This window comes from Exophiala spinifera (assembly GCF_000836115.1).
Source record: "Exophiala spinifera strain CBS 89968 unplaced genomic scaffold supercont1.1, whole genome shotgun sequence".
Taxonomy (NCBI): domain Eukaryota; kingdom Fungi; phylum Ascomycota; class Eurotiomycetes; order Chaetothyriales; family Herpotrichiellaceae; genus Exophiala; species Exophiala spinifera.
The window spans coordinates 4,289,612-4,310,471 of NW_015622513.1; the positions used below are offsets into that span (position 1 = coordinate 4,289,612).

The window sequence follows — 20,860 nt, forward strand, 5'->3', positions numbered from 1 at the left end:
GAGAAGCACAGGGCGGGTGGAGGAGGGAGCACTTTATCAATATGGGGATTTACGAGGCCTTCAGGAGGCAGAGCGCAGTCTGGGCCGCCCGGTGCAGGCTGGTCGCTGGCATCATACAAACTCACGGTCCTCCGAAGACAACCACAGCCCTCGACGCAGGGTGTTGCCGTCGACCTGGTCGCTTTGATGCTTCTTATCTTTCACTCCCAACGCTACGAAGCCGTCTTCCACCATGCTGGACTCCGTATGGCGTGCTCTTCGGCAGCAATCGTATCATCTACACCCCCGCCAAGCACCTCCCGATAGCGACCGACCTCATCATCGCCCCTACGATTGGACTGCAGCCTCACACCGATGCATCCAGCACGCATGGGGTGGGTTGAGCTTAGCCTGTTCCTGGCCAAATCAGAGCTCCTATCAGTACCCAACGCAGCCTCGACGCTGCACCTTGATAAAGCTAACAAAGCCTCGTTCCGCTGGTCAAACACCCTCTAGTCATACTCAAAACACGGGCTCGATAGGGGTCTTGTGATCACTTCGGATATTGAAAGGGCACTTGCAATTGACTCTGGCAGACTGGCATTCGTCATCTCTTGCATACATCTCGCATTGGTGCTCCAGGCCTCCTGCAAGACGAGGAGCATATCATCGTCATCTCACTCCTAATCTTCAGAATCTTGCTCTCTCTATCGCCGGAACGTCTGTTGCTATCTTGTGCTCCAGTGTCTAGTATGACCGCCCAAACATACACCATGCCTCTGCAAAACTTGAGCATTTGGGGTTCCCGCACTTTGTGACTCCCTTTTCGATTCCCGCTGGCTGGTCGAATGGAATACACAGGCTTTTGGCTCCCATACTAGGAGCACGCTCATCCTGCGGGACGCCACTCTGTTCCTCGGCCTTGCGTGCACTCATTTCCTTGATCTGGTCCTCGCATGACTCGGCCAAACAGAACGGCATCAGAATCACGTTCTTCTCGTTCAGGGTTGGCACGAAATCATCCCAATTCGTCACTTGTTTGATGTGAGACTTGTACTTAGCGTTGGCTCGGTCATACAAGTCCTTTTGAATCGTCTCGAGCAGCTCCGGAACGGCAGTGTTGAGCTCGCTGATGGCAATCTGACCCTTGCTCTCCGCCTTGGGCAAGTCTCGTCGGGACGTGGTCACATAGTGACCCTTGCTCTCACCGGGGCCGAATTCGAGTCGAAGTGGGACGCCCTTCAACTCCCAGTCGTTAAATTTGAATCCTGGAGAGTACCCTTCACGGAGATCCGCCAGAGCCCGAACGTTTGCCGCCTTGAGGACTTCGACCAGGCCATTGATCTCGCCGTAGAGCGCGTCTCGTTCCTCATCCGTGGTTTTCGCAGTAACACCGACTGGAACAATAACCACCTGTGTTTCGACGACGCGAGGAGGCATGACAAGACCCCGGTCGTCACCGTGAATCATAACCATGACGCCAATCACTCGAGTCGATAGACCCCAGGAGTTTTGCCAGACATGCAGTTGGTTCTTCTTCTCTTCCTCCGTCTTCGCATTTGGATCCTGAACTGTGATGCCAAACATCTTGCTGAAGTTCTGACCCAAACAATGAGAAGTACCGCCTTGAATACCCCGCCCTGTTGTTGGAATGTAGCCTTCAACGGTAGTCGTGTAGAGACCTCCAGCAAATCTCTCCTTGTCCGTCTTTCTGCCCTTGATCACTGGAACCGCAAGGAGCTGTTCGTAAATGTCGGCATAGAGATCTAGAATCTCCAGGACTTCCTTCCCGGCCTCTTGCTCCGTCAGATGAGCGGTGTGACCTTCTTGCCAGTGAAACTCTCTTGTTCTTAGGAAGGGCTGAGGGTGCTTGAACTCCCATCGGACCACCGAGTTCCATTGATTCAACTTCAGAGGCAAGTCGCGATAACTCTGAATCCATTTGGCATAGTATGGGTACATGACTGTCTCGGAGGTGGGACGAATGGCAATCTTCTTCTCGAGCTTGGTGCTGCCTCCATGTGTCACCCACGCAACCTCGGCTGCGAAGCCTTCGATATGGTCCTTCTCTCGAGAGAGCACATCCTCAGAGACGAACAGTGGGAAGGAGCAATTCTTCACCCCCATCTTCTTGATTCTCTGGTCGAACCAAGCGCGCACTTCGTCCCAGACAAATTGCGACGCTGGTTTGAGGATGTAGCAACCCGAGATGTCATAGTAGTCCAGCATATCACCCTTGAGGAGGACTTGTTGATACCACTCTGGAAAGTCTACGTCTTTGGATACGTCGATGCCAATCAGGAGGGCTCCCTCTTTCTTCTTCTTTCCACCTTTTGATTGCGGTGCTTTGGCCTCATTCTTGCCAATGGCCTTCTCTGGCGCCGGCTTCTTTTCCATCTTCTTTTCCGCAGCGACTTTGGGCTCTTTCTCACGGGTAGGAAGATCGGTCTTTGAGGGTTCTCGAGAATGTGACATCGTTCTGGAAAGAAAATTGCTGAGTTACAGGACAGGAACGGTGAGTCAGACCAACACAAGCTCCTCCTGGGTGGTATGCTCTGGACGAGTAGAATGTCTGCAACGTATAAGAGGTCTAGTGGTTGGTTGAATTTATGAGTCGTGTGTGTTCCGCCCCTTCAGCGCCGCATTAATTGTCGAACCCCGCAACGTTTTACAATTATCTACCATGGCCGCTAAAAGGGAAACTGCAGCGAAGCCTCAGCGGCAGCAGATACTCGGCGCCGACTGCCTTATATACTCGAACCCTTTTCTTTCACCTCCTGCAGCATTTCATATCTTTAATTCAGCATGGCCTACATACAAGTGGACGACTTTGTTATACTCAGTAGCTCCTCCAACTCAATGACTGTGGGCTCAATTCGCAACAAGATCACCACGCACAAGGATATTATATCTATGATAGCGCCTTCCCCAAGCCGGTGGAATCGAAGGTGTCGGCTAACGAGGACGTGGATGACTTCTACAAAGACCGCTTCGACGTAGAACACATTCGCGCCGAAGACTAGAAGCCTGTTTGACGTCGGCAATATTATTCTCAATATGGAAAGCGCTGTCAAGGTCATTGAGGATTTGGAAGAAATAGCATCAACTCCGACGGGATCCTGGACAGTATGGAAGATTGTTTTCGTGGTGGTCCACAATTAAATCAGTAAAAAAGGAGGCTTCGGATGTTCCCCAATGCTTCCTCTTCCTTTTCACCTACTCACCAAGCAACCCATGACCAATCCCAACCCTGATTGTGTCACCAGACAAACTTACTGTTTAATGCCCAGTCCATAGGGAGTATGGCAACGATCATCTCCCACCATACCACCCCTTGATAGGCGGGCACGCGTCTCCCCCAAACGGTCCGGAGTCAAGAAACATGTACTTATAGTCGCGGCGGGTAAAGTACCACTTCCCATCCACCTTGACGTACTGATCTTCGTAGACGGCGAAGTTGTTGTAATACGCTTCGCTGTTGCTTGCGCCCTTGGCAACCTCGCGCAGGATCCAACGGCCGGTCGCCCTGGTGCTGGTTGCCCCGTGGGTCTCGTCGATCTCGATCACGCCGGAGTGAACGAGCTGCACAAAGAAATCCCACTGTTCCAACAGCCTTCCCATCATGGCGACGATCGATGACACGCCAGTCTCGGACATGGCGAACGGTTCGCTGAGTGTCCAGACGGCCCTCGCGCTCTCGCTCTCGGTATCGGAGTCTGGGACCCAGAGTTTCGCGAACGCAGCCATGTCCGGCGGGCTGCATGCGTTGGCGAAACGGGCGACGAGATCGCGAATGTTGGATTCGTCGGCGAGACGTTGGACTAGGTCGCTCGTGTTGGTGGTTGACATTGTGCCGCTTTGTGGGGTGTTACAATTCTGGCGCGAGGAAAAGTGTGAGATTGGATGCGTTCTGCTTGAGTAGGGTGGACGTGAGGAGGCACACCGAGTCTGTACTATTTGGGGGGCTCAAGAATATCTAGAGCATCACCACCGTATGTAGGTTTCGTTGACCTGAGAGTGAGAGTGAGAGTGAGACTGAAACGTTGACGACAACGTTGAGGATGGGGGGAGGGGTTAGCACTTCAGCCTAATTCGTAGGGCTTGTGGTAGTCATTCCGTATTGGTTTATGGCATCGTATAGACCTTGTCGTCGTAGCACGAGCCGTTTGGAGGTGAGGCCGACGACGCGGGGATGGAAAAGGGGGGAAGGACAGCCACCTACATACCTACCCAACTTGTACTTTGCTTTGTGACTCCGAACGTTATTGACGTGCCAGAAGCGATCACTAAACAAGATGTATGAAGTATCCTAGTCGGGTTCACAGTAAGGTACGTTTTCTATGCCTAGCCAACATCTGGTGATTGGAAGATGGAGTACCTTATGGTGGTCATGACCTGGCTCCAAGAAGACCTCTTCTTCCAGGCTTTCTGATGGTCTGCCCGCAATAGCGGATCCCATGATATACGAACCCGTAGTGATTTTCATGGGTCAGTATTCAGAAGCAGAAATGATGTCTGTGCAGTAAGCGTCAGAGCAGCATCACCTGGTTTCCTGAAAGAGCCGCGGGGGAGACAGTTGTCCCAAAGGCTCGGCGACTAATGTAATGGTCGAATCAGAGAGAAGGAGCGTCCGTCCAATCGTCAAAAGCGGCTACGGACGACGTCGCGAAACGGCATCCTTTGCCTCAGGAAAGGAAAATCTAGGTATTTTTCCTGACCTTAAGGTGTGCTCGGAGTTTCTGTATCTGAGCACCCCCAGATAGGAAGGCCTATTCCCTTTATTGTGTTGTCACTCTGCTTATCCCTCAGGCATTCCTAACACCTTGCTTGACTTGGTGCCTTGTAACAGGTTCATGTACGGCCTGTAGTGAGGCCGACTTGTAACATGCTCTCGAACTCAAGTCAACGGTATCCGTATTGAACTCTTGTGGCTCACGTTTATATATCATTCTTGCCTAGCTGAACCAGTATATGTCTTCCTTCCGCGCACAAACCACCAGAAAATACTGAAAATAACCACAGCCCCAAAGACTACGCATGCGTAGTTCATATTGACGGCTGTCACTGGTTGATATGGTGGGAAGAAGAGAAATATTACGATGAAGATGCTGTAAATAGTCGCGAATATGTTCAAGGGCAAACCGAAAACGCCCAATCTGAACGGACCATAAGTCAGTGGCGGTCCTCTGACTCGGCGGATTGCATGGAGAATGATGGGAATCAGATATGAAGTGTAGAGCGCCACGACTGCCAACGACACGATTGCATTGAATGCAGTGGTTGATCCGATGTTGATCAGCCCCAGCAAGGCTAGGAAGATGACACTGAAGGCGATACTTCGGTTCGGTAGCGACGATCCTTTATCGACCTAGAATTTTGTTATTGAAAGTTCTTTTCTTCAGTGGTAGAGGCCTTACATGAGCAAAGTAGTCCGAAAACGGTATTCCTTTGTCTCGTGCAAAAGCCCACAGCGTCCGCGAGGATGAAGCTAGCAGTCCAAATGTAGACGCGATAGCAATGAGGATCGAAGGCATCATAAGCGCCACAGTTGCAGCAGTAGATCCTGTCGAGTTATAGTATATTTGGATAATAGGGAATCCAGTAGAGGAGCTGAGTATCGAGTCAATGTTCCCGAGGCAGAAGAGAAGGGCGAAAAGGAACCCTAGACCCAGTGTGCCATTGATGAGGACAGTGCCGATCATGATACGCGGAAGTACCACACTGGGATTGTGCATCTCTTCACCTAGTCCTCTGTCAGTGCCGGGATACATGTGTATGGGTACGGAATGTGAAAGTCTTACTCAAATGGCACGAACCATCGTACCCGGCCAAAACGTAGGTCGCGCTGAGCAAGCCCAGACACCATGCGACACCGTCGCTACTCCAGCCAGAATTATTGTCAAAAGAAGTAAAAACAAAGTCGGCATTCTTGTGGGGAGAGAGTACCACGAGCGGAATAAGGACAGCGAGAAAGGTGAGTACGTGGAAGAAAAGGACCCCATTTTCGACCAGTGGCATGAGTTTGATGCCGACAGTGTTGACCAGCCAGGAAACGAGCAGTATCGCCCAGTACATCAAAGTACCCTGCCATCTTTTTGGAGCATAGTCGGGGTAATTGAGAACCACTAGGCCCTGGATTTGTAGTCCTCCCAGGAAGGCTGCACTGCCGGTGAACACCTGCCAGCCAAGGGTTGTGATCCAACCTGTCAACCAGCTGAAGAAGGGGGCATAATCGGGAGGTGCGAGTATAGACGTCCATTCGTTTTGACCACCGCTCGAGGGACACCTGCTCCAGTAAGCCAAAGTCGCTCCAGAGTTGCCATGAAATGAATGCTGCCGGTACTTACAAGGATGCTAGCTCTGCCAGAGAGAGGCACGTCGCGATGGTGCCGATAAAGGCAAGGATATAACCATATAGCAGAGCAACAGGGCCACCTGAGACGAGTCCTCCCACAAACACGGCGCCTATGGCTTCCCATGTAGCCATGAGTGTAACACATACTGCGAGGATGTTCAGAGAGGTGAAGCGTTTCTGGATCATATTATGTTAGACATGTCATTTGCATCCCAGTATCTCCAGTAGCTTCCTACCTTGAGCTCCGATGCATCGCCATGCACGAGAGACACAGTCATTTCGAGGCTATTGTTCTCTCCAGGCCCCGACAATATCTTCTCATTGCCATGGACGGCCTTCAGGTGACTGCTGGTTTCGGCCATGAGTGATCAATTCGTGGTTTGAAACAAATGCGATGGCGGGAGGTGATAGGCATCATCTTGCTGGACGGAATTACGACAGTCTTGTTATATCTGCTCCCACACGCGCTAGTGCTCTCGATCATTCGGATTGCGAAGCTGATCATCAGCTGTTAGGTTTGGTTCGGAGAATTGGGAAATGCGGTGCGATGGGGACGAACCTACTCGGTGCGAGCCGTTCACAGACTATTTCGAGTTAAGCCCTTTCAAGGCATGCGGTGCGAAACCATGGAAGGTCCGTAGGCGTGTCTGCTAATCTCTGGAGTAGATTGAACGACATATTCAAACAATACAAAATCTTGGAGCAAAGTCATAGGAGAGTGTATAAAAAGATTGGTGCCTGAGTCACTCGGTCCATTGTACTTTTTCTCTGGAAAACTTGAACTTCTGTTGCCGCAAGCGTATCGGGACCGTTCAAGAGTGCAGGCTGCGCCAGACGTTCATTTGTATCTTTAGAAGAGGCGTCGTTCTTTGCATATATCTCTCAAGTGTGATAATGGAGATCGCCACAGAGACTCCAGGATGGGTTCCCATTTCCCAATGGCCAACGCTCGAAGATCTGTGCCACGGCTTCGACGAGAATCTGCTGGCACCCTCAGATAAATTGACAAACAAGCAATTCGACCTCGTATTCAGCGGCAATACACACATTGAGCACAAGTTTCATGGCAACAAAGTGGCATGGCGCATCACAAAAGGGGCCGAGGGAGTCGGTATAAGCGGAGAGGCCGAGTATAGAGCCTTCGAGGTACGACCGAAGATCTTCTTCATCGACTTCTACAAACCCGAATACGAAGAAGAGGTCAGTATTGTCATGAACATCGAAAAAGGTCAGACAGTGGTTGCGATATCTGGATTCCGGGAGGTGGACGGAGTCAAACGCACATACACCAAATTCTCCGATGCTCGGCTCGAAGGATATGATGGGTCTCAGCCATACAAGATGACGGATGAACTGATTGGGAAGCATATTCTATACCGTTACACTGGCACTGATGTTTACGAACACGTCTACCTCAACCAGGGTACCTTCACCTGGCATTGCCTCGGCGGCACCGAGAAAGGTCTCGCAGATACAGAGCCATGCAAGATGCTGAAGTTGGATGAACGGCTTTACCTCTTGTTCTGGACAGAGAAGATCATGCCGGTCGAGTCCGTTGTGGTAATTGACTTGGAGAGAATGCGCTCAACAGGGCGCTTCTTCTGCTGGGATCCGAAGCCTGCAAAATATGTTCATACGCTGTTCGGTTCATATGCGACCATCCTTGCAGACACTGGATCAAGATTGAAGGTAGCGAAATAAGCTCAGGGGCTGAAAAGTCCTTTTTGGGCAACAGCGTCTGGACTTGGTCAAGCCGCAGACCGGCTAGAGTGGAAGAAATTGATTTGGTGAATGGAAGCACGTCTATCTCGCTACAATATAGAATACCGGTAGGCGATAAGGCTACCCGGGTCTGATTACTACTTCTCCTGGGATTGGTCTTCATGTGCACAATTAAATGGTTCGGGACCCTTGGCAGCGGAATTGTTTCCTTACTCCGCCCTTGCTTCATGAACTTTAGAATGCCCAAACCGTCATTAGCGGCCCAGAGCCGTGGTGAACGTCGTGTTTTAAGCGTTATCTCGGGCTTGAACCGCCATCAAAACAACTCATTGACTATGCACTATGTGCAGAGAGATTGCAAGTCGTTAGGAGAGGCGCTGCAGGCGCGGGATCGGACAATTTCCAAATGCCTTCTCGACCATATCGGAACCAAACACCATGCAGCGGCTCGATAAGATTCGAAGAACTCGATGTAGGAATCCTCCCTTTCGAGATTTTTGGCCGACACTAATCGACTCATCTCTTAGCTGGATGTGCCTCTTGCAAGAACAGGGCAAGTGGAGCATTATACTGGTGCGGCTGCTCTGGTCAACATGATACTGACTTTGTGTAGCGTGTCAAATGTGACGAGACGACTCCTAGCTGCAAGCAATGCAACAAACGCGGGCTCCAATGTCCTGGATACAACAAACCCCTTAAGTGGTCTGACAAACATGAGAGGGTAACAGACCGACATCGTTCGAAGACTCATGATCCATCTGCCCACTTCGAACAGAGAGAGTCTCCTCAGTCATATTTCAGGGGCGAGGGTGGCGACGTTGATCTGGAGGAACTTGTTAAGTTGGCTGTAGACTCAGACTACATTTCCAGCGGTTGTACCTCATCGGTCGATATTCTTGAAGTCTACCTGGCGCCATACCATGACAAAGGCAACCAGAGTTTCGAGTACACTCTTGACGACACTGCTCCATCCAAATCCGCCATTTCGATCATGCAGCAGAACAACACCAACAATTTCAGCATCCTTTCGCCCTCATTAGTGACCCAAGAAGATCTTCTTTCCGGACACTACTTCTCATCAGTTTGCGTCATCAACTCTGGTTTCGACTCTCCAGCGAATCCTTTTCGGGCCTACGTGGCTGAGCTGATGTGTGAAGATCCTACCATCTATCACTGTATGCTCTCCATGTCAGCGGCACACCTCTATCAGCATGATCAGATCTTCAAGGAGGTTGCGCTGGATTATCGCACCAAGGCAATTTCTTCTCTGCGGACCAATCTTTCAAACATAAGTAATCAAGGAGACGGAATAATCGGCAAGCAGTCCCAACTGACCACCCTGCTTTTTGGGACCTTGCTTTTAGGCATGAGCTCGGTAGGTCTTCATGTGAATTCCTCAATATTCAGGACTGATGATGTTCATAACAGACCTGGCACGAAGTCACCTCGTTGGGACAGACGTTCTTGTATGGCGCGCGTAGTTTGCTCAAGTCTTCAAAAACAATCTCATTGGGCGGCAAAACTTCTCAGGATGGCTCGCAGTTCCGTAACCGGTCCGAGGCAAATTTTCTGGTTGGTGCACTAGCTTTCTGGGAGATGTTGGCGTCTTACCACCTCGACCAAGATCAATCGGCTGTGGACTACTTGGAAGTGTTTTCTGAAGGGATCGAGTCAGAAGACTCAGCCCCTAATCCATGGACGGGCGTCAACACGGGTCTGTTTCTATTGGCGGCAAAGGTTGGGACAGTTACAAGACAAGTGCATACACTCCGCCAGCTTGCAGACGCCCTCCCTGTCATCAAAGGAGAGACCCGCTGGGCCAGAGATCTCCTCGACACGGCGTCTTGTCTCGAGCGAAGGATACGGAGCTATGAGATTCGTCCGGCACAACGGATGAGAGATACTGACGATGAGCAGACGCCAGGCACACATTTCGAAATCATGGCAAGGATATATCAGCTGACTCTGCGGCTAGAGCTGTATCAGGCGTTTCCGCAGCTCCTTGATCAAGACGAACACTCATGCCCTCAACCCCGGACTGTGAAAGGTCATCCTGGAATTCTAAGGGCTCTTGCCATCAATATCCTGGCTCTTTTGTCATCGATCCCGGTGACCAGTGGCACAAAAGCCATTCAGCTGTTTCCGCTTGTGGTCGCTGGGAGTGCGCTACAGTACGATTCGGCGACCAGAGCCACCACAGATGGTGATAGGCTATGCGGAGCTCAAGAAGTGCTCTTTCTCAACAATGACGACGCAATTACTACATATTGGAGGTCCATCGTTCGGAAGTCCCTGTCAACAGTATACAGATATGTCGGACTCGAGTCAGCTCAGTGCGGTACTAAGATAGTCGAACAAGTCTGGACGAGATCAGATGCGAGACACGACACTGGGATCCTCCAGAGTGTTGGGGGGGTTTCCGAGTTTGTTTATTGGGCAGATATTATGAGAGAACAACACCTAGAAACTCTCTTGGGATAATAATTCGCGGACAAGATAATGCGCAAATCTATAATACGCTGGAGTTGTTACATTTCGCTCTCAGAGCACAACTGATCCACAGAAGCCATCCTTATCATGTGACTCAGGAGCCGCGGGGAGACAGTTTTCCCAAAGCTTGGCGGAAATTATTTGTCCGCTGAAGCCTGTAGCCCGCAATACGTACAGACAGGCAAACGGGCATTTTCCTGCGGACCGCGGTTGCTAACCTTTCGTGCTTCGTCAATCCTCGTAGAGCATCCTTACCGTCTCGCCTCGACACCAAGAAATCCAATGGCCGGTATATTCGAGGCTCCGCGTAATGCGGGCACCCTATTCCTTGGTGGCCAGAAGATCAGCGGCTCCGACATTCGAGACCAGAACGTGCTCGCAACACAAGCGATTGCCAATGTCGTCAAATCCTCCTTTGGACCTTCTGGGTTGGACAAGATGATGGTGGATGACATTGGAGACGTCACCGTCACCAATGATGGCGCCACAATTTTAAGTCTGCTCGATGTTGAACACATGGCAGGAAAGATCCTGGTTGATCTGGCACAACAACAAGATAAAGAAGTTGGAGATGGGACAACGTCTGTCGTACTCATTGCCGCAGAACTGCTAAGACGGGCGAATGAGCTGATGAAAAACCGGATACACCCTACTGTCATCATTACAGGCTATCGATTAGCCTTGCGAGAGGCGGTCAAGTACATGCAAGAGAATATCAGCACAAAGGTGGAAACACTTGGAAGAGACAGTCTGGTCAACATTGCTAAGACCTCAATGTCTAGCAAGATCATCGGGGCAGACGCGGATTTCTTCGCCAACATGGTGGTTGATGCAATGCAGTCGGTCAAGTCGGTCAATACCCAGAGAAACGAAGTCAAATATCCCGTCAAAGCTGTCAACATCTTGAAAGCACACGGCAAAAGTGCCACAGAATCAATCCTAGTCAAGGGATATGCACTGAATTGTACAGTTGCATCCCAGGCAATGAAGACACGGATAACGGACGCCAAAATTGCATGTCTTGACATGAACCTACAGAAGGAACGAATGAAACTTGGTGTACAGATCACGGTTGAGGATCCCTCACAACTGGAAAAGATCCGAGAACGGGAGGCAGGAATTGTTCTAGACAGAGTTGACATGATTCTCAAGTCTGGGGCCAACGTTGTGTTGACAACCAAGGGTATCGACGATCTTGTCTTGAAGGCCTTTGTCGAGCGTGGATGTATGGGTGTCCGAAGGTGCAAGAAGGAAGACTTGAGGCGCATAGCAAAAGCCACAGGCGCCACTTTGGTCAGTACCTTGTCCGACTTGAATGGCGATGAGAGGTTCGATAAAGAGTTTCTCGGATACGCCGAAGAAGTGGTCCAGGAGCGCATCTCAGACGATGAGTGTATCCTTGTAAAGGGCACAAAGGCTTTTTCATCAGCTTCAATCATCCTTAGAGGATCAAACGACTATCAACTCGACGAGATGGAACGCTCCGTACACGATTCCCTATCTGCCGTCAAACGAACCCTCGAGTCGGGCAGTATCGTACCCGGAGGTGGCGCAGTGGAGACTGCACTATCCATCTACCTCGAAGAGTTCGCCATGACAGTGTCCTCCCGAGAACAACTAGCAATCGGCGAATTTTCACAGTCTCTACTTGTCGTGCCTAAGACACTGTGTGTCAATGCCGCCAAGGATGCATCTGAGCTTGTGGCTCAACTGAGGGTACGGCACGCACTCAGTCAGAGAGTCCAGGAAGGCGACGTCAACGAGAAAGAGAGGGACATTGCAAAGAAGAGGCAATACAAGAACTATGGATTGGATCTGATGAAAGGCAAAGTCGTGGATGTCGTCAAGATGGGTGTCCTAGAACCTAGCATGAGCAAGGTCAAGCAGCTCAAGAGTGCTGTCGAAGCCTGTATTGCCATCATGCGAATCGACACGCTGATCAAGTTGGATCCGCCTGAGCAGGCTCCAGACGACGGACATGGACACTAAAGATGCTGATCACATTAGCGATCGACGTTTATGCCGCCTTCAGAGTCCTTACTGAGACAATTAAGTCGGCTCCAACAGGACTCGGCTACTACCGACACGTCCAGAAAGATTGCTAGTGGAGTCAATATAAGTGGCTTCTATCTATCTTCGAGCGAAGTGGATCTCGTTCAGTATTGGACAAGATGAGGTCACACTACCGGCAATCTACGTGTCCTTGAACGAGGAGATGCGCGGTCTGTGGATCGCTGTCATGCCTCAGGAATTCAGAAATCCATCCGAGGTGGATTTCTGATGCTGCGAAGTTCAATGCAGCGTATGGGCAGAAAAAGGCCGGATGTACCTGTAGAAAAGAAATAGAATGAACGTTTCGGGAGCAAGACTTTTGTACACCTAGTCACGAATTCAACCCGGACCATGCACGTATGGGTGAAGAATATACAGAGTGTACCCAGAACGTGCTATATGGGATTTTCCCCTCGACTACCTCTCTCTGTACGAGTACTGAATCTGCACTTTGATGGCTACGGGAAGCAGGACCTGTCTGAATTCTCGATCCTGTCTAATCGGTTCATCTGTCTAACAACGGCGACTCTCTCGACCTGGCTGCGACCGACTGAGTTTGCCCAGGCGACGATGACCTAAGTTGTTTTTTGTTTTTTCGACACGGAAGGACGTTTTAGAAACAGGCGCGTGGTTGACTGCTCCTTCCCCGTACCGTCAAGGGTGTTCGACGCGTGTTGCATCTCGAGCGTGCTGGTGGCGGCAAGATGTGACCACCAGGTACCAGGACTTGAAAACAAAGATGGCTAAAAGAAAAAGGTTGAACATTTCTCGAGAGCGAGAGACACCAAGCAACGTGATATTGTAGAGAAGTGCATCTATGATGATGAGGGTTCCGAAACCAAACCCCCCCAACCATGTCTATGTACCTGTGCTTAGAGGAGCGGGCCGAGCGGCTTGAACACCGCCGCAGGGGAGAACTTGCCCTTCATGTCACCGTACAAGTCTTCCCAGTCGCCGTCGGCGAGACCCAAGCGCTGGACGGTTCCGTTTGTGCCCAAGTCGTAGTCGCTCAAGACCATGTAGACGGCGACAGGGCGCACGGCGCTCTCGTAGAAAAACACCATGTCCTTGACGTCATAGTAGACCCTCCAGAGCGTCGGCCACACATCCAGGTTCTTGTTGATGAGGCTGTCTGGCACGAAAGGGACGCTGACGGCTCTGATCATAGCCGCCGTGACGGCCAGAGAAGTCTCCAGATCCGGAGACTGGGGCGATATGGAATTGTAGTAGGACAATCTCACGAAGCGATCTACTCAGGACGTGGTGGGGTTAGCCTTCCCAGGTCCATAAAGTACGACGAACGTACTCGTCAACGAGGATTTTCTTTGCAGGAAAAAAAGAGGAGACAAAGAAAAGGAAAAAAACAAAACAAAAAAAACGTACCTGCGGGTGTCTGAGTACCGGGTAGTGAGTAGTTGGACATTGGCTCCCAGTATTGCCAGATGGCGAGTTGTTGGTCGAACGACGGGTCGTTCGTCATGACCGGATACTGCTCGCCGTGGTGAATGGCCAACTGGCCATCGAGGTATTCGATGATGAGGTTGTCGCCTGACTTGTCGGACAGAGAGATGTGGCCGACGGACGAAACACCCGGAACCAGCGCGGCCGCCACGACTTGCAGGTCGAGCTCGTCGAGATCCGCCACTGCGGCCGCGACCGTGTCGTACATGTCGAGGTAGAATTGCAGCCACAGGCCGATGGCGAGACCGGGCCGGGATTCATTGCGCACCCCATAGTCGCTGGGTCCCAGGTAGAGGACACTGCCGGTCAAGCCTGCAGAGTTGATACCGTCGATGGTGACCTCGTCGTACATGGTGGCCACGATGCTGCCGTACTTTGACGTCCATTGGAGCGGATTGACCGCGACAGAGCCGTTGCGCTCCAGACCTGCCGGAAACACGTAGATGCTCGAGTTTGTCGAGGTGACGAAATCCATTGATCTGCCGACCGTGATACGGTCATCGACGCCGGCATGGTAGGTTACTCGAGAGCAAGCGTCTGCTCCGCTGTGCAGCAGGAGGAGAAGAGCCCCCAGGAAGTGGCCTCTCGTGAAGAACATGATGAAAAGTGCTTTGAAGCTAGAACAACCGGCGAGAAGCAGAGGAGTTGGGGAGAGAGAGAGACAGAGAGAGATGTGGGAAGTACCATGAGAGGGCCATGTGCTGTGCGAACAATGCCTTACCTTATATGGGGTCATTGCATTGCTCGCTCAACGTGCGCTTTTCTGGGGGTATGCAGAGTATGCTCTCACTTCTCACCCAGACTCCGCATCACCCATCCAACACCACTCGTGGGCTGTCGCCAGAAGTAGACTGCATGATGCAGGTTCGGTACTTTCTTGCTACACCTGTCCTTGAGAGTTCCAATTTATTTTTGCTTAAAGTTGATAGTAAGCGTGGATCTAGATTCAACGCTCTTAACAGTTGAGCATCAACCAGTCAGTAGCATCTAGACCTTTTCACTGCGCCAGAAACAGATCCGCATACGCAGTGAGACACGGACCGTGTAAAGGTTAGACTTTTGAGTATTACACGGTTAGACTTTCGAGCAAAGATCACAGTGCGCCAGAGTCAAGCACTACCTTGTGAACAGTGGACCTACACGGCAGAATATTGAATTGTAGGCCTTTATAGGATATGAACCGCGGTTGTAGAGTTTTGCTTACCAGTTGAGGTCTGTCATGGCTATGCGTTGAGATTGAGAGAATTACATCGACGACTGATGAATCTCGCACGAGTCCGACGCAAATAGGACGTTGCGGAGTGCATTGCCTTAAAAGGACTAGTGCAGCGGAATGGGAGGCATAGTCACGTGCCTCTCCTCGTGGCACATAGTGTGTTCATACAGGACATGCCTGGAGAGTCCTCTGAGGTATGTTGCAAGTCAGAGGCTTCAGAAGCGGAGAAATTCTAGCCCTCGCATCTCCAGTACTGTACGAGCAGGCAGTAGAAGACCTTCGTCGAGGCATATCAGCGCTTTTGTAGCTCAGCCTTGCGTCGCTTTTCGCCGGCCCACATGCGTCATTCTCCGCCTGCAGCTGCGGGACATTTTTACAAGATTGTGTTATTGCGCCGTGTACTCTTCCTCGTACTTCTCTTCGCCATCTGATTTCTGGAAGTAGTGTTTGTCTCTGACTCGCATTCTCTCCCGTGTATTTGACTCGCTACCTTTCTAGCAGAGAGCACAATGGTCGCCGAAATCATAACCACCATCTCTCCAACTACCAACAAGCCAATCCTCACCCGCCATGGTCTTGCTCCAGACGAGATCCTCCGGCTGGGCACTACCGCTCAAAAGGCATTTCAATCCTACAAGAAGTCCCATCCCACGCTCGAGTCTCGCCAGAAGATTGTAACAAAGGCACTCTCCATCCTTCTGGAACGACAAGATGCCCTTGCTGCGGAACTCACCGAACAAATGGGCCGGCCCATCTCCTACACCGCGAAGGAAATAGCCACGGCGGTCAAGCGAGCAGAATACATGAACCGGGTTGCGCCCGAAGTCCTGGGCAAGGACACGCCCGGTGACGCAGAAACGGGCTTCACTCGATACATCCGCAAGGAACCTGTCGGGGTGGTCCTGGTCATCTTCGCCTGGAACTATCCCTACCTCATCCTCGTCAATTCCTTGATTCCGGCCCTCCTGGCAGGCAACACGGTCATCCTCAAGCCTTCCCCACAGACGCCCACGATCGTCGAGCACATAGTCGATATCTTCACGGAAGCGGGACTGCCCAGCCATGTGATCCAGTATTTACACTGTGGCAACCCGACGGACTTGAAGCCTTTGATCCTCAGCCCGGACGTCAACCACATCTGCTTCACGGGCAGTGTTGCGGCGGGCATCGCGATACAGCAGATTGCAAGTTCGCGGGTGTCGTGCTCGGTGGGCTTGGAACTCGGCGGGAAGGATCCCGCGTACGTCAGACCCGACGTGGACGTGGCCTGGGCGGCCGAGGAGATAGTGGACGGCGCCATTTTCAACTCGGGACAGTCGTGCTGTGCACTCGAGCGGATTTACGTGCACGAGACGGTCTACGACTCTTTCGTCGCCGAGGTCAAGAAGGTCTTGAGCGGATATAAACTGGGAGATCCAACGGACAAGACCACCCACGTGGGCCCGGTCGTGTCTGCCCGTGCGAAGGACACCATCCTCAAACAGGTGTCTGATGCGATCCAGGCAGGAGCAAAGGACGAGACGCCAGACAACGAGACCTTCAAGAACCCGCCACCGGACGGAAACTTCGTGGCTCCCGTGCTGTTGACGAATGTTGATCACAGCATGAGCGTGATGAAGGATGAAACTTTCGGTCCTGTCATCCCCGTGCAGAAAGTCAGTGGCGACGACGAGGCCGTGGCATTGATGAATGATAGCCAGTTCGGCCTGACGGCGAGCATCTGGACCAAGGACGTGAACAAGGGCCGCGAATTGACGGACCTGGTCGAGGCAGGCACCGTGTTTGTCAATCGCGCCGATTACCCTAGCCCTGACCTGGCTTGGACGGGCTGGAAGGATAGCGGGAAGGGCGTGACTTTGTCCAGGTTTGGATTCGATCAGTTCGTCAAGTTGAAGAGTATCCATTTGAAGGATTACCCCAAATAAACTGGTGCAGGCGATACTCTCGCGTAGCACCACTTTTGCTTTCACTTCAACGCGGAGCGCGTCGCCGCAACACTCGGGCAGCGAATTGAGGGGGGGGCCTCCAGGCTCCAAAGCTTGAACACCACCGGGTAATTCGAGGGTTATATGTTTCGAAGGTTGAATATCGTCCAACAATTCCTCGTGGCTACCCGTGTCACCTGATCCACCGGCGGGCAGATGGCGTAAGGGGATTTCACCAGACATGAGGCAGTTTACTTGGGCTTAGCCATTGAATCCTAGAGGCGACACCCTGACACTGAGGACCCCTGTACAGGGCGAGGTGCTTCCCCAGCGAACATGGCTTCTACGCGTGAATCACCTAGCTGGGGAGTAACCTGACGACTTCTCGAAAAAAAATCCCTGTGTTGGCAGGGGTTTCCCTCGACCTCAACGTCAATCACCCAGCGTGTGATTGGCCTTGTGGTTAGAGTTTTGCTGCTCGAAACAAATGATACTTTTTTTTGGTCATAGGCGAGACTCGAACTGTGCTGCCCGAGGGTGAAGCAACATGATGCAGATCCCTTGGATAGAGCAGTACAAAACAGAGCAGGCAACTCGCTCGAAAGTCTGTAGTTCAAACAGTACAAGGTACTCAACAGATACATTTGAGTCGTGAACATTCTCTCCTCCCCTATGGATCATCCGATGACACCTTTCAACACCTTGCCTAAAGTAATTTTGGGAACTAGAACACATCAGCCAAAGTGAGCCAAGTCCGCCTCCTCTGACCAGGAAAAGCCAGATCCGTCCCACCGCCCGCGACCCGCGCACCCTTTCTCAAAAATCCAAACGTCACGCTCAAGAGCAAGCCCTCTACTCATCCTCATCGTCGTCAATATCAATAGCGTCCGGGTTCGCAGCGACCTGCTTCGGCTCCTCCGTTGCAAGTTCCTCGCCGTTCTTAGACGCTCTGTTCCCTCCTTCGGGACCCGTACTAGCAGCAACGAACCCGACTGGGGCTCTAGCCTGTCTTTCAAGTGCGGCCATGGCATCACCTGCGCTTTCTTGACCGTTGGTGTCTTCTCCCACCTCGCCACCGCCACCAGCCGTTTGTCCGCGCTTGACAGCCTGGCTCGCGATGAACGCGACATCGGTATTGAACTGTGCAGCGACACTTCGCTTGATCCGCAACATCTCCTTGAACGTGTCTTCGTTGCCGTGCGCGACTTCGAATTTCTCCCAAGTATCCCAGAACCCCTTTTCAACTCGTGGATCGGCAAATTGACTCGCGTGGCCGTAGATTGCGCGGGCACGATCAATCTCGCCCAGCCGTCTCTCCATCTCAGCGAACTTCAAACACATCGTCTTGGCATCTTTGTCTGGCAACGCCGCGATTGCGCGCTCGTAGATGGGCCGTGTGGAAGTTAAGCCAAAATTGCTCGCCGATTTCGTGATGTAGAACTCGAACATGGGGAACTTGTCTTCGTCGGCCACGGCGCGAGTCGCGCGCTCGTACACACGCATCGCGGACCGAGCAAGGCCGCGTTCCTCTTCGAGGTTGCCGTACATGAGGAAGATGGGCTTTGCAAACTGTGGAGGGCAATTCTCGACAGCCTGCTCAAATAGATCACGAAGTCGCTCGATAGAGATCTTCCGCTCAACCGCTTTGGTGAGGTACATGTTCCAAAGCTCGAATGCTACGGGGTACGTGAAGACGTCCAGACCGCGCTCGTAGACCTTGAACGACTCTTCAAAGTACCCATTCTCCTCGAGCAGGTTGGCATAGTTGACCACTGTCTGGGGCGTGGCGATACGTAATTCAAAGATGCGGTCGTAGACGGCCCGCGTCTCGTCAAGACTTCCCACGCTTTCGACAAGGTCGACGTAGAAACTCCACACCTTCCAGGACTTGTGGACGCGCTGTTGTGGCGAAAGGGTTTCGTCAAAGTAGTCGATGGTGCTGCGCTTGGGAGCTTTCGTCGCCGTAGCCATGACTTTGAGCGCACCATCAAAGTTCTCGTTACGTAGTTCCATCTCGGCCCACCCTACCCATGTATCTGCCAATTCTGCGACTGACTTGTACGGCACCTTGACGGCTTTGTCAAGGATAACGCGCGCCGTATCAATATCGTTGTTCTCCTCGTAAAACTTCGCATAGTTGAGCCAGAGTTCATGGAATTTGCCGATTGCCTTCTTCGGATGAATTGCTGCAATGGCGTCGGTGTAGGTTTGCACAATTTGCTCGTGGTTGTTGTTCCAAAGTGCGACACGCTTCTCCCATTCGATGACGTTGTTGGGGTTTTGACGCAATAGAACGTCGTTGACCAGGAATGGCCGCCGATCCATCAAATGCTCAAAGCGCATCATGCGCATGTCAAGGTCGAAGTCCTTTTCAGCATCAGTGATACCTTCAGCTGCCCTTGAGGACGCCGCGTCCATGAGAGTCTGCAGGATGGACTCTTCGAACTCGACATATGCGTCGAAGATCATGGTGAAATCTCGGACCGTCATGACCGTAGTAATACCCTCTTCAAACACGTCGCGTGCTCGTTCGAAGTCGCCTCGGGTTATCCAGTATGTTGCTAGCCCAGCCCAGAGCTTCCCTCGCTGATCAGCAAAGCGATCGATACCGCTGCGGATGATCGTGTCAGGGTCAAAGCCCGAGACTGAGTTGTCACCTATCTCCCTGGCTTTGTTGACCATCAATTCGACCATCTCGCTCCATAGCTGGAATTCACTTTTGATGTGCTTGGAGCGGAATTTGGGGTTGTCGAGGATCTGAATATATCGTTTGACAGCCTCGAGATAATGTCCTGTCTCGACCAAGAGGTCGATGTAGTCCTCCATATCCTCTGGATGGATCTGAACATATCGCGCCCATATCCTCACTGCTGTCTCCCCTCCTGCAGAGTTGGCGAATGATTTGTAAAGTTTCCATATGCGGTTGTGCTGGGTCACGGGCAAAGCCCGGAGAGCTCGATCAAATGTTCTTCTCGTCTTGGTCACGTACGGCTGTCGGAGCAAGAAGGTCAGGTACATCTCCCAGATCACCGGCATCTTGTTCAATAGAATGAGCGCTCTTTCAAAGAGTGCATTCACTTTGCTGAATTCTGTCTTGAATTTGACCGGATTCTTCTTTCTGAGGTGTTTTATCCTAAAGTCCAAGTACAACTTCCACAACTTGTACGATCGCGGTAGCTGGATGCATGCCCTTTCCTGTACAAAGGCCTGCTCGTGGATCGTGCCATTGCGCATCTTGTAATCGATGTAAATTAGCCATGGTCGTACGCTGCCGGGATTACGCAGGATGTCTTGCTCGTAAGTCGCGTCTTCGCTCGATATGAGGTAGAAATCGGGCTTGCCGGCCTGTGATACCGCCATGGCACCCTCGGACACAGTGTGCGTTTTCCGTACGATCCCAGGCATCGTAGTTGATTGAGGCCTATACCTGGTTGCCGTAGTTCTCGAAAAATGCGCTTCGCGAAGAGGAAGAAGAGGCCTGGCCCGGGAATGGAAAGTCTAGCGAAGACTCATCGGAACATCATTTTAGCGGCTGCGGAGGGACCGTTGGGATGTCATTAACTTCAGCCTCGCATGTGCGTCGATAAGCGAGCTTGATATAGCTTCGCATTCTCCTCCCGTCTACTGTTCCAGACTCGTTTTCGTTTCCACATCGCACAT

At 51.7% G+C, this 20,860-nt stretch overlaps 8 protein-coding genes across 8 annotated transcripts; 3 read left to right on the top strand and 5 right to left on the bottom strand.

Annotated features, from left to right (window-relative positions):
* Positions 1-726: 726 nt before the first annotated feature.
* PV08_01572 (proline-tRNA ligase) lies at positions 727-2,454 on the bottom strand (the record flags this gene model as incomplete). The annotated part of the gene is made up of 1 exon (XM_016375933.1): positions 727-2,454. The coding sequence occupies one exon, from the start codon at positions 2,452-2,454 to the stop codon at positions 727-729; it is 1,728 nt and encodes a 575-aa protein (XP_016241209.1).
* An 837-nt stretch (positions 2,455-3,291) lies between these two features.
* On the bottom strand, positions 3,292-3,828 carry PV08_01573 (uncharacterized protein; the record flags this gene model as incomplete). The annotated part of the gene is made up of 1 exon (XM_016375934.1): positions 3,292-3,828. One exon carries the CDS (start codon positions 3,826-3,828, stop codon positions 3,292-3,294), a length of 537 nt encoding a protein of 178 aa, XP_016241210.1.
* Positions 3,829-4,924: 1,096 nt separating this feature from the next.
* PV08_01574 (uncharacterized protein) lies at positions 4,925-6,696 on the bottom strand (the record flags this gene model as incomplete). The annotated part of the gene is made up of 5 exons (XM_016375935.1): positions 4,925-5,347; positions 5,397-5,722; positions 5,781-6,265; positions 6,327-6,511; positions 6,571-6,696. 5 exons carry the CDS (start codon positions 6,694-6,696, stop codon positions 4,925-4,927), a joined length of 1,545 nt encoding a protein of 514 aa, XP_016241211.1.
* A 532-nt stretch (positions 6,697-7,228) lies between these two features.
* PV08_01575 (uncharacterized protein) lies at positions 7,229-10,537 on the top strand (the record flags this gene model as incomplete). Its single annotated transcript, XM_016375936.1, has 3 exons — positions 7,229-8,023; positions 8,670-9,431; positions 9,485-10,537. 3 exons carry the CDS (start codon positions 7,229-7,231, stop codon positions 10,535-10,537), a joined length of 2,610 nt encoding a protein of 869 aa, XP_016241212.1.
* A 291-nt stretch (positions 10,538-10,828) lies between these two features.
* On the top strand, positions 10,829-12,535 carry PV08_01576 (T-complex protein 1 subunit alpha; the record flags this gene model as incomplete). Its single annotated transcript, XM_016375937.1, has 1 exon — positions 10,829-12,535. The coding sequence occupies one exon, from the start codon at positions 10,829-10,831 to the stop codon at positions 12,533-12,535; it is 1,707 nt and encodes a 568-aa protein (XP_016241213.1).
* Positions 12,536-13,470: 935 nt separating this feature from the next.
* On the bottom strand, positions 13,471-14,657 carry PV08_01577 (uncharacterized protein; the record flags this gene model as incomplete). Its single annotated transcript, XM_016375938.1, has 2 exons — positions 13,471-13,847; positions 13,982-14,657. The coding sequence occupies 2 exons, from the start codon at positions 14,655-14,657 to the stop codon at positions 13,471-13,473; spliced, it is 1,053 nt and encodes a 350-aa protein (XP_016241214.1).
* A 1,127-nt stretch (positions 14,658-15,784) lies between these two features.
* On the top strand, positions 15,785-17,200 carry PV08_01578 (uncharacterized protein; the record flags this gene model as incomplete). The annotated part of the gene is made up of 1 exon (XM_016375939.1): positions 15,785-17,200. The coding sequence occupies one exon, from the start codon at positions 15,785-15,787 to the stop codon at positions 17,198-17,200; it is 1,416 nt and encodes a 471-aa protein (XP_016241215.1).
* An 852-nt stretch (positions 17,201-18,052) lies between these two features.
* Positions 18,053-20,605, bottom strand: PV08_01579 (pre-mRNA-splicing factor syf1; the record flags this gene model as incomplete). Its single annotated transcript, XM_016375940.1, has 1 exon — positions 18,053-20,605. The coding sequence occupies one exon, from the start codon at positions 20,603-20,605 to the stop codon at positions 18,053-18,055; it is 2,553 nt and encodes an 850-aa protein (XP_016241216.1).
* Positions 20,606-20,860: the final 255 nt, after the last annotated feature.